Raw genomic sequence first — 11241 nt, forward strand, 5'->3', positions numbered from 1 at the left:
CGGTGCGAGAGAAGGGGCAGCTAGGCAGCCCAGCACCTCGACTCTCTTCTGACTCAACACTGCATGGCGAACGTTCGGATGATTGATCGAGAGGCCGCCCGGACGCGCGCGCACACGCTCGATCGGCAATCTACAACAGTCACCCACTATGCAAGTCGCGAGTGTGTGCGTGCGCAAGTTTCTGTTTCTGCACCCTTCTGCATGGCAGCATGACACGATGCAAGTCACGAGTCCACGAGCACACAATCCGAGTGGAGGGGCCTACATGTCTACTCGCCTGATGGTGCTTCACCACACAACAAGCATCAGCTAAGGCATGCAAGCATCGGCTGGGCTCGGCTCGGCTCGCTCGTCCGTGCCCGCCGTGCTGCCGCTTATGGTCCCATCGCCAATCCGACGTGGATTTCGCTGCCTACACGGACTTGATACGTGTTCGCTGTCGGATCAGCACTCCACTCACACGAGCGGAAGATGGCAAGCACCGTCACTCACGAATCCGATGAATTGTGATTGTCAAAATGTGGTGCTGATGCGCTCTTGCGCGCGCGTACACGTGGATCTCATCTCGAGGCCCACCTCTTCGGAACAAATGGATCGTGTCTTGCACCGAGATCGGGCCCTTTGCATGCGTCTGACAAATGAGACTCTTCACTTTGCCGGAGTGCAGTCAGGGTTTCAATTAAGCGTCGCGAGCGCATTGATGCCGATCGAGGTCCATCCAGACGAGCTCCCTTCTGCGAATCATCAGGCGGTCCGGTCTTTTCGACCGTACGAAGAAGCTCGAGTTCCGAATCCGAGACGTGCGTCTCGAAATGGAGTCACGCGTGGATCTGTGGCGCTTGCGCGTGACGTTTATTCTGACATGTGCTCACACGCCTGCGCCCCACCTCGCTCCAACCAAGCGATTCGATTCGGTCTGTGCAATTCGGGTCAATGCCAAGCGTGCTCGGTCAATGCCAAGTAGTGCGCTTCAGCTAGCATTCGATTCGTGATCCCACATTTGATTGACTTGCGAATTGCTCGATCGCATCGAAGCAGTCAAGAATAGTGGATCTTTGACAAGCATCAGGCATCATCATCCACCCCATTCGCGATTCGAAACATTCACAACAGATTCTTGATTTGATTCTTGTCGATTCCAAGCAAGCGGGGGCGCGGCGGATCTTTCGAGTCACGAGTCACGAGTCACGAGTCACGAATCTCGACCGCTCGGCTCACGTGATTAAAATGTCGGCGAACCGATCAGGCAGCAAAAGCCGAAACAAGCGATGGATGTGCATGCATGGGAGGAAGCCAGCTAGCTCGCACGGTGTACGGTACCGGTACCGGTACAACTTTGCATCACACGTCCGTGTGCACACACATGCTCGCACGCAAAACTCGACTCGCGATGCACGCGCGCCAGACGATCAAGAATTGTTGTGTGTGTATGAAAAGGCATTTATTTGCTTTTGACTGTGCAGTCACGAGTGTGAACCGTAAAGTGAAGCTTGTTGAATCGCGAATCTGCGAACGTCGAGGCGGTGAGCCTATATAGTTAGCTTCTTTCAGCCCGCACACACACGCGTGAGTGCCTACAGCTGTTGCTCTATGAATTCGCGCTTGGAGGACTTTTAACGCGCGACGCCTATCACGAGCGGAGGAGTGGCGAGTAGGTAGGTGAGTGCATGCGGACGGGCGCTTTCATCTTGCGCGTGTGCACTCGAGGCTGCATGGCTTTTGCCTTCCGAATTCCACCCTGAAGAAAGATGTGGGATGATCATGTCAACCAGGAGAAATCTAGATGATCGACTCGATCGTGATGCCGATGGGGGGGGGGGGGGGGGGGGGGGGGGGGGGGGGGGGGGGGGGCAGTTTGAAGCCGTCCACGCATCAATCAGTGAATGAAGGGACAAGACGATACTCGCGTGACCTGAAACTGATGGGCGTGCGTGCGTGCGTGCGCTCGGGCAAAGCCCGCGCCCCGCGTGTGAGCTTTTCATGCGTGTGCGCGCGCGTACGGCGCTGAGTTCACGCCTGCTGTGTCGTTGCATGCTGCTGCTGCTGCTTGCTGCTCAAGTCGTGAGTCGTGAGTGCGGCATCGCGCGTATCCATCATCAGATGCCCGCGCGCGCTTTCTTGATTTTTGAGCTCAAGCGCGGTCGGCGCGCGCGCGCGGCTGTCGAGATGAATCAGTCACGAGGCGCGAGTCACGCACGGCGTTGTGCGCATACATGCGACTCATGCCTCTTTGCCCATCACTTGATCCTCACCCACCCTCTCTCGTCACTCGGTGGTTGTGACCGCTCTTTGCATCCACACACGCACACACACACTCTCTCTCTTGCACACCTCTCGATCAAGTCGTAACTGTGTGCGCGCGCACGCGCACGTCTGTACAGTCACCCCGCCCCGCCACACCAAGTATCCTCCGCATACACCCGCGCACACCCAGAGCCACACACTCGCATTCGGCCCAGATCCGCGCCGACAGAGTCCACACTTGACACTGTCTCGCACTCAGATCAAAGCGCCGAGTGGCTCGCTCGCCCGCTCGCTCCGCTTTGGCGGCCATGTCGCTCGCATACTTTGCGGCGCCTGTTGGCCCGCACGCCTTCGCCTTTGCTCAGGCTACCCCAAAGGTAGCTGAAGAGGCTCCTCCCGCAAGCGATGTCGGTGTACAGCAGCCACGAAGCACCAGCGATGGCGACTCTAGCATCGAGACAGGAGCGTCTGCCGATAGCTCTCCCGCTAGACCAAAGAGGGCAGCGGCGGCTCTAGCCAATGCGAGCCTGACTTCGCCTTCCAAGGCCTCCAGCTCCTCTCCCAAAAAGATGCCAGTCGAGCCAGCTTACTTTTACCCATCCGACTCCACCGACGTTTCAGCGACGGCAGATGATGGTGTGCCCGTCTTTGAGCCGACAATGGAACAATTTGCCGACTTTGAAGCGTATTGCGAGGCCATCGATGCTTGGGGCATGCGGTCCGGCATTGTCAAGATCATACCGCCGCGCGCGTGGAAGGAGCAGCTGCCCTCTTTGCAGCTGCCACCCGAACCGGACGGCACGCCGAGGGGCATCGCCAGCGTCAGGATCCGCAATGCCATTTCACAGAATTGGGTGCCGGCAGGCAGCGGTCTTTGGCGTCAACAAAACGTGGTGCATCCCGCCAAGATATGGAATGCTCTGCAGTGGGCCGAAGTGTGCGCCAGCGAAGCTCAGCGAGGTCCAGAGATGAACCGAATGAAGGCCAATGCGGAGAGGACGAGACGTCCTGTCGATGCTACGGAAGAGGATGGAGTCAGAACGCGATCTGGACGGGCCAAGGATGGTAGGCCCAGTCTCGGCATTGCTTCCAGCAAGCGCAAGCGTCCTGCAGCACCCCGAGCATCCAATGGTGGCGCTTCCCAGCACCGCCGCTCCTCCACTCAACCGCGCGAATCATCCCCTCTACCTGCCTCCAGTGACGTCGCACAACCCTCTGAGGCTGATGAAAAGCCGCAGGCTGGGCAAAGTGATGCTCGCGCGCCGAGCACGTCTCCCACTCGAGTGCTGCGCACCAGGCCCAGCGCTGGACAGGAGGGGGACGTCAAGAGCGACGTCAAGAAGAGCGAAAGCAAGTCGAGTAGTGCGGCACCGAAGCCCAAGGCCGCGGACCTCACTACCGAAGCCGAGTGGGCTGCATTCAATCACGAGACGTGCTGGTTGCGAGAGGCAGCCAGCGATCCTGCCAGTGCTCTCAAGATTGCGGTGCTCGGCGAGTCGCGGGCAGACGGCGAAACGCAGCCCGGCGAAACGATCAAGATGGAGGATGGCGAGGGTACTACGAAGATGGAGCAGGTCGATGGCGGGGAGTCTGCCAAGGCGGACGACGTCTCGAAGCAGCCAACACCTAAAGATTGGCAGAACGCAGACACTTGTAGAGAGATTGAAGCTGAATATTGGCGGGGTTTGAATTTTGGCAAGCCGCCAATGTATGGAGCGGATCTCAAGGTGCGCAGCTCTCTCCTCTGTCTGCCGTGGAACCACGCTCACCAACATTCTGCTCTCTCTCCCCCCAGGGAACGCTCTTTACGCCCGAGACGACTGCCTGGAACGTCGGCAACCTGCCCAACATCCTCACGCGGTTGCGCCTCAAGCGCAAGCTGCCTGGAGTCACGACGCCTTACCTGTACTTTGGCATGTGGAGAGCGACATTTGCGTGGCACGTGGAAGACGTGTGAGTGCGACGTCATGTCTGTGTTAGTGTTCAACGACCGCTCATACCCTTGCACTGTGCGCGCCAACAGCGACTTGTACAGCATCAACTACATTCACTTTGGAGCACCAAAGCAGTGGTACAGTATCCGACAGGCAGACAAGACGAGGTTCGAGAATGCCATGGCAGGTGCTTTCCCAAGCGATGCGCGCAGATGCAAACACTTTATGAGGCACAAGTCCTACCTCGCCTCTCCTGCCTTCTTGGCAGCGCACAACATCAAGCCTCTGCGGCTGGTGCACCACGCTGGTGAATTCGTCATCACTTATCCATACGGCTATCATTCTGGCTTCAACATGGGCTTCAACTGCGCCGAGAGCGTCAACTTTGCCTTGCCCTCGTGGCTTGACATTGGACGTCGAGCGGGCTGGTGCGAGTGCGAAGAGTGGAGCGTGCGCATGGACGTCGATGCCATCCTCAAGGAATCGGAAGAGATCATCGAGATGGAAAAGAAGCGGGAACAGCGCGCTCTGATCCGCCAGCAGCAGGAGGCCGGCGCTGAAGTGGATCGGGAACGATTGGAAGCGAGACGGGTGGCGCGGCGCGAGTACGAAGCTCGAAGGAAAAAGGCCAAGGCTGAGCGTCTGGCAGCGGAGGCGAGCGGAGACGCCGAAACGGCGAGCAGTCCAACGAAAAAGGTTCGACGCACGTCGATCGAGGATGCGGATGCCGACAAGACTTGCGTCTACTGCGTGTCTGATTTCGACAATCCCCATGTGCGCATCGAGGAGGTTGATGCGGAGAGAGCAATAGCACCGCCTCGCTACGCCCACGATCTCTGTGCCAATTTTGTGCCAGAGACGTGGGTGGAAACGCGCGAGGATGGCATTGACGTCGTCAAGGGATTTTCTGGCATTCCAAAGGCCAGGCGCACCCTCAAATGCGCCCTTTGTCCGCGCGAAGAGTATGCCAAGGCTGGCATCAAGACACAGTGCACCTATGGAAACTGCACGCGCGCCGCGCACATTGGCTGCGCTTACCTCGAAGCGACGGGATGGCGCCTCGACGTGCTGCCTCAATCGAAAGCTGATGTTGTCGAAGGGCGCAAAAAGGTTAGCAATGGAAAGAAGAGGCAAGTTCTGGAGGCAGTGTCCGCTGAGCAGGCCGAGATGGATCTTGCCAACGAACCAGTCCGACACGTAGTCCTCTGCTCCACGCACAACCCGCACGCCAAGAAGAGGCTGTCAGCGAGCGCTCAGAGGAATGCAGCCATCGAGCGAGCTTGCGCATTGAGACTCAAAGTGGACGAAATGTGCAGCGTCAAGGTGGCAGGGCACGAGACGCTGGTGCCCATCGTTCGCATCGTCGATTCTTCTGGCGAGCTGCCGGACGTTGCCGGTGCTGTACACGGCTCTATATCCTATTTCTACCGACCGGACGAGGAGCGATTTGTCAAGTGGTGCCACGTCATCTTTCCTGAGGAGGAAAAGCTTCAGGCAGCGGCCGAGTATGATGCGGCACAGGCACAGGCGCAAGCGCAGGCGCAAGCGCAAGCAGAGATCAAACCACAGGCGAAGCGAAAAGTCGTCACTGAGGAGGAGGGGGATGCGCAGCAGCAGACCAGCACAAGTGAACAGCCAAGGAAAAAAGCTCGCAAGCCGACCGATCCAAACGCTCCAAAGAAGCCTCGAAAGCCTCGCGTCTCGAAGGCGCAAGAGCAACAGGATTCCACGGGCTTGCAGGTACCACCCAAGCTTCACGCTGCGCAAATGACGCCGAGTCCTTCCAAGCCTCTGCTTGAGCATGCCAGATATGCGATGCCGCTCGATGCGCCCCTGACTCCGGATTCTAGCAACGGCACGCCACCTCACATGTCTCATGGTGCGCTGCACCGTCGCGAGCCCTTGATGCATGGGCCGATGCCACCCTCTGGGCACTACGCGCCGCACCTCGGCTATGGGTCTGCGCGCTATTATCCTAGTCACGAAGTTGCTGCGCCATACCCACCTGGAGCTGACAGTCGACACGGAATGACGTATGGACACCACCAAGTTCCATACAGCGCGGCGTACGCGCATCAAATCCCTTCGATGCAGAGCCACGCATACGCGCATGCGCCAGATCTTCGCGAAGGGAGAATGTCGGTCCAGCGGCCTGAAGATGCACTGAACAGTCTGGCTACGCACGCAGCAGCCATGGCACCGGCTGTCTCGAGTTCAGCTCGCCATGAAAACGCATCCCTGCACTCCTCTCACGGTCGTTACGACCCGCGCCACTCTTCCTATGCCAACGGCAGCATGTCGAGCTCTTCTCCTCACCTGAGCTCCTCATCTCCGCACCACGCTGCACCAACGTTGCCACCCATCGGGCGCGGACATGCTCCGTACCAAGCAGAATATGGTGCTTACGCTTCTCAAGGCCCTCAAGCACATCTCTTTCATCCCTCTTATCGTCAACTTCAGCCTCCTCCCCCCTCGCACCATCGAGCGCCTCACGCGCAGCCAGCTCCAGCTGACAATCGCGCTACCGCCGCTCGTCCCTACTGATCCGTGCGCGACAAGCGCATGCGCCCGTGACGAGCGCCCGCACGCGCCCCATCTTTTTGTGTATTTTTTTCTGAATGGCATTTGCTCCGACATCAATTTGCTCGATCTATGCATTGCGTGCGAGTCCGCGTGTGAGGTAGAGAGGGAGTGTGACGAAGGGGTTCACAATGAGGGGTGACATTCAACGAGACGGAGGGGAAAAAGGCTTTTTTTTTTTTTTGATTGCGGTCCTTATTTGGCAGCCTGGACGGCTTTGAGAATTGCGCCTTCTGCCGCTGCAAGACCAGCCTTGAATTGCTTCTTGTAGCTAGCCGCATTGCCCGACTTCAACTTGCCCAGGGCCAATCTAGCGCTCCAAGAATCCTCCATGTACTGCTGAGCAAAGCCCAATTTGGAAAGATTGGCGTTCGAAGCAAAGTATCGAGCAGTCTTGAAGCCGTCTGAAAAGCCTGCTCTAGAGGCCAGCGTTTGGTCGCTCGGTGTGGAGGCGGCGGCGGCTTGACGAGAAGAGAGCTGAGAGCGCACCATGGCGCCCGCGCGCGCTGCTATGGATCCGCCGCCGTTCACGTTGCGCGTCTTGTGAACGACCATTCCTACGCGGGCAGTCTCGCTGGACGGTGCGGTGGCGCTCGCGCTCGCACTCGTCTTGGCGCTCAAGACGTCTGGCGTCGATTCGTCGTCCGCGTCGCCGCCGCCGCCGCTGACGATCTTTTTGAGGTTCAGAGAAGAAGCGGATGGCAGCTGGATCGCAGAAATGGTCGCGAGCAGATCCGCGACCTTTTTGTTGGCATCCTTTTTTCCAGCAGCAGAACCAATCGCAGCGTAGACGTTCTTGGTCACGTTTGCCGAGTTCCACAGATCAAACGTCGAAGGCAAGTACTGTTTGGCCGCTTGCTGGAAGCACCAACCACCATTGTTGGAGCAACCTTCGAGCTTGTACGACCAAAAGGCCCAACCAGCCGTAGCGTCCGTGTACAATTTCCTCTGAGCTTCGCAGAATGCAGTCTGATCCTGCTGAGGCGTGGAGGATTTGGCTAGACTGCTGGGTGCTAGAGCGCAAGACCATTCCCCAACAATCAGATTGCGACGAGAAATGTCGCTGTTCTTGTTGAACCAAGTCGTGATGCCACCGTTGAGAGCTTTGGTGTGACCCTTGGCGGTGGTGGATTGGTCGGAGCTGGTGTAGACGTAGTACGCGTGATGATCCTGCACCACAAAGTCCTTTCTCGTTGCTGTGAATTGAGATCCCTTGTCCAGGTTAAAGGCATTGTGAAAGTACAATGGCACCGTCTTTGCTTCGGGAGAAGCAGCTCTCATCGCGTCCATCGCCTTTCTGTACCAAGGCCAAAGGTTTGACCTATCCTGAGGCTCGTTGAGCAATTGAATACCAATCACGTTGGTCACGTCCGAAATCTCCTTGGCCAGCCAGACCAGCAGATCAGTGGTCAAACCCATATTGTAGTCGTTGTAAAACTCGATGTTCCCGTCCGAAAGTCCCGAATGAGGTTGACCATTCTGGCTGCCGTAGGCTCCATGCAGATCCACCAGAACGCCCATGTCGTACTTGGCTGCCCAATTGATCGCACGAGCTACGTAGCGCCAAGATCGAGCGTACACGTCTTGGTACGCAAGAAAAGGGCTGTTGCGTGTGAAGTACGGGCCGACGGACCAGTAGCCGATGGGCAGGCGAATCGAATTGATTCCTTGAGCGGCAAGCTTGGCAAAGTCGTCCTCGGTGATCCAAGTGTCCTGCCGGAGGGGGGAGGGAGGGGACAGTGGCGCCTTCAACATCATGTGCTCAACACCATGTGCGCAACATCATGTGCCCAGCTCACACACACACACACTCACCCAGTGCCTCTCCATATAAGCCGTCGCATTTCGTACGCCAGCGGCCGACTGACCGAAGCCATCCAGCACGTCGTACTCTGCCTGCTTGCCGCCCGTGCTGCAAGAGAAGAGGTTGGACTGCATCCAACCTTCGAGGACGAACCAGGCGCCCATATTGACAGCATTCTGCTGCCTGTACCTCATCACGTTTGCCTTGACCGGATCGAATGGAGCAAAGACGGGAGGCGGCAACGCATCCTCGCCTCCCTTTGGCGTGTAGGCCGATTGGATGGGACAATTGCCAGGCCCGATCTTGGGTCCGCTGGATGCAAAGCTATTTGCAGTGGACGCATTGCGCTGAGCGACGTACAACACCGACGGCTCTCCCCACTCCTCCACTGGTCTGGCATCGCCGCTGCCGCCTGCTGCACCGCTGCCCGCACCCGTCTGCACTTGAAAGGAGCGGCCAGCACCACCAAGTTCTGCAAGGCTGGCCCCGCCCAACTGAGCCGTCAAGGCCGCAGCTGCCGTAGTGCCATTGGTCGGCAATTGAGGCACGGGCTTGTAGTTGGCAATGGCCAGGGACAAGCCGCTGGCCAAAGAGTAAATGTTGGTATCGCGCGGCAGCAAACGCATCCTTGCTTGCAATCAGAAACCTCCCACTCTGCCGTACCTGCGGCGTTGAATGCAAAGAGTGTGAATGAGCGAATCGAAATGGCGCCAGGCCGAAGAAGATGAAAATGAAAGAAAGGAAGGTGAAGGAGGAGGAGGACTGCGACCTGGCAAATCCGAGAGAGCGGAAGAAGGGGGGGGGGGGGAAAGGATGTGGAATGATGGCAAAGACGAGAGAGAATTTGGACGCTGGCTCATAATGAAGCTTTCTCCAACGGAAACCGCTTCTCTGGACTCTCGCTTGCACTCGACACGACCGGTAGCGCGCCACCGCGAGCGCAACCAACCAACCAACCAACCAACCGCCTTTCCGACGACTCAACAACCACCAACGCCGCCGACGTGGACGTGGACGGGGACGGTGGACCAGACCTGCCCTTTCGAGAAGCGCGAGCCGACCGCTGCACCGCTCGATCGGTGGAACGAGGCATGACCACGTCTTACCAAGAATGACGCCAAGACACCGAAGGCTTGTCGAGAGGCAGTCAAGAGTCGTTTCTGCCGCGTAACAATCCTTTGACACGCACACACCTCCACGATGCGTGGGTGTAGGCCAGGCCAGGCCAGGCCGAGACGCGCGGGCGCGCGGGCGCGTGCGCCTCCAAGAAGTTCAACATCCACCACCATGACGGCCGCGAATCGGCGTCGCTTATTTAGCCGCAAGCTGCACCGCACCCGAGCGAGCCTTCGAAATGTTAATCACAATGTTGAATGTTGCACCTGGTGTAGACTGATCTGCAAGTGCAGGTGCAAGTGCAAGTGCAAGTGCAAGTGCAAGTTCCAGGCCCAGACCCTTGGACGAATCACGCAGGACTTGCGCTCGTCGGGCCCGCACCATCCGCCCGCCGCAATCAAGTCGAAGCAACTCTCGTGCGTCCATTGATCCCTTGGCAAATCGGCCATCCAGTCGAGTCTCCGGCGCCAAGTCGCACGCACACACACGGACCCCCCCCGTGTTGCCGTGGCGCACAATTCGTTCCCAGGCGGAACTCGTGACTGCCAAGCTGCCTGCCTGCCTGCCTGCCTGCCTGCCTGATTGGTTGCCGTGCAGCATTGTCATTGTCACCGATTCGATCGACTTTGCGCAGCCAGCATCGCGAGAAGAGTCTCCGGTGCGGCGCTCAATCCGCTGCGAGATGGCTGGGTGTGGATGCATGTGTGGAGGTATCGCAACGGATGGGATGGATGTCAAGATCCGAGTCGCGCGCCTCGCATGCGTGGCCGTTGACCTGACTCGTGACTGCCGAGAAGGACGTACGGCGCGGTCGCGCGCGCATGCGTGGGACCAGAATGTCCGAGACCAACATGGAACGAACTGCTATGCTTTGCATTCATTCACCATTACGTATTGATTTTGATTTTGATTCAGATTCAGATTCTAATTCTGCCCGCGGGCGCTCTCGACATCCACGTGATTCATGCAGGTTTCTGATCGAGATCACTAACAATCAAATCAGCTCCGCATTCAACAATTTCATTGCACACGCCTGCCTCGAACGACATCAATCAAGCAGCGACGCCGACTTGAACGTCGTGCACCTTGGAGAGCCAATCGGCGACGTGTTGGGCGTCCCTGACTCTGCAAGCGATCTTGAACCTCTTTGGCACCGTAGCAAAATGAATCGGATTATCGCTATCCTCATCCGGATCAAACGTCGTCGTCGTCTTCGTCGTCGTCGTGGTCCCATCATCAGCTCCAGACGCGTCCGCCACCTCGAAAAAGTAGATGAGCTGAGCGAGGGCAATGTAGATTTCTCGATTGGCCAGAGTCGTCGCGGGACAGATGCGCTTGCCTATACCGTAGCTGTAATTGTCCACTAGCCACGTCTTGCGAGATGTGGCGTCGTCGGACATGTACCTCTCCGGATCGAACCTTTCAGGATCCTTGAAGCGAGACGGATCGCGATTTACTGCGTGCGCATTGAGGGAAATGATGGTGCCCTGAGAAGCGGCGAAGCGATCAGCGGCAGGCACAGGGAACGCGCCATCAGCGCAAGCACAGACGCGAATCAGCCCC

General features: G+C 57.9%; 5 protein-coding genes across 5 annotated transcripts; 2 read left to right on the forward strand and 3 right to left on the reverse strand.

Annotated features, from left to right (window-relative positions):
* Positions 1-201: 201 nt before the first annotated feature.
* Positions 202-1067, forward strand: IE81DRAFT_78923 (hypothetical protein). The gene has a single exon (XM_025517638.1). The coding sequence runs from the start codon at positions 317-319 to the stop codon at positions 962-964; it is 648 nt and encodes a 215-aa protein (XP_025365898.1). The 5' UTR covers positions 202-316; the 3' UTR covers positions 965-1067.
* A 1030-nt stretch (positions 1068-2097) lies between these two features.
* Positions 2098-6816, forward strand: IE81DRAFT_369620 (hypothetical protein). Its single transcript, XM_025517268.1, has 3 exons — positions 2098-3971; positions 4040-4197; positions 4268-6816. The coding sequence occupies exons 1-3, from the start codon at positions 2553-2555 to the stop codon at positions 6720-6722; spliced, it is 4032 nt and encodes a 1343-aa protein (XP_025365899.1). The 5' UTR covers positions 2098-2552; the 3' UTR covers positions 6723-6816.
* Positions 6817-6839: 23 nt separating this feature from the next.
* On the reverse strand, positions 6840-9369 carry IE81DRAFT_327194 (glycoside hydrolase). Its single transcript, XM_025515038.1, has 2 exons — positions 8574-9369; positions 6840-8471 (listed from the first exon to the last, which is right to left on the reverse strand). The coding sequence occupies exons 1-2, from the start codon at positions 9186-9188 to the stop codon at positions 6954-6956; spliced, it is 2133 nt and encodes a 710-aa protein (XP_025365900.1). The 5' UTR covers positions 9189-9369; the 3' UTR covers positions 6840-6953.
* A 395-nt stretch (positions 9370-9764) lies between these two features.
* IE81DRAFT_78934 (hypothetical protein) lies at positions 9765-10412 on the reverse strand. The gene has a single exon (XM_025517639.1). It carries the CDS (start codon positions 10378-10380, stop codon positions 9874-9876), a length of 507 nt encoding a protein of 168 aa, XP_025365901.1. The 5' UTR covers positions 10381-10412; the 3' UTR covers positions 9765-9873.
* A 525-nt stretch (positions 10413-10937) lies between these two features.
* Positions 10938-11168, reverse strand: IE81DRAFT_282303 (cytochrome P450; the record flags this gene model as incomplete). Its single annotated transcript, XM_025511531.1, has 1 exon — positions 10938-11168. A coding segment is annotated over one exon (231 nt), but the record flags the coding sequence as incomplete, so codon positions are not given.
* Positions 11169-11241: the final 73 nt, after the last annotated feature.

This window comes from Ceraceosorus guamensis (genome assembly GCF_003144195.1).
Source record: "Ceraceosorus guamensis strain MCA 4658 unplaced genomic scaffold IE81scaffold_197, whole genome shotgun sequence".
In the NCBI taxonomy this organism is placed as follows: Eukaryota; Fungi; Basidiomycota; class Exobasidiomycetes; order Ceraceosorales; family Ceraceosoraceae; genus Ceraceosorus; species Ceraceosorus guamensis.

What these genes read in the sequence shown, in the direction of transcription:
- IE81DRAFT_78923 (XM_025517638.1), top strand. Translation starts at nt 317, where the DNA reads ATGCAAGCATCGGCTGGGCTCGGCTCGGCTCGCTCGTCCGTGCCCGCC.
- IE81DRAFT_78934 (XM_025517639.1), bottom strand. Translation starts at nt 10,380, where the DNA reads ATGCATCCACACCCAGCCATCTCGCAGCGGATTGAGCGCCGCACCGGA.
- IE81DRAFT_327194 (XM_025515038.1), bottom strand. Translation starts at nt 9,188, where the DNA reads ATGCGTTTGCTGCCGCGCGATACCAACATTTACTCTTTGGCCAGCGGC. An exon ending in CTTATATGGAGAGGCACTGG is followed by an intron (nt 8,472 to 8,573) that starts GTGAGTGTGTGT and finishes CCCCTCCGGCAG; the next exon opens with GACACTTGGATCACCGAGGA.
- IE81DRAFT_369620 (XM_025517268.1), top strand. Translation starts at nt 2,553, where the DNA reads ATGTCGCTCGCATACTTTGCGGCGCCTGTTGGCCCGCACGCCTTCGCC. An exon ending in TGTATGGAGCGGATCTCAAG is followed by an intron (nt 3,972 to 4,039) that starts GTGCGCAGCTCT and finishes CTCTCCCCCCAG; the next exon opens with GGAACGCTCTTTACGCCCGA. An exon ending in GCGTGGCACGTGGAAGACGT is followed by an intron (nt 4,198 to 4,267) that starts GTGAGTGCGACG and finishes GCGCGCCAACAG; the next exon opens with CGACTTGTACAGCATCAACT.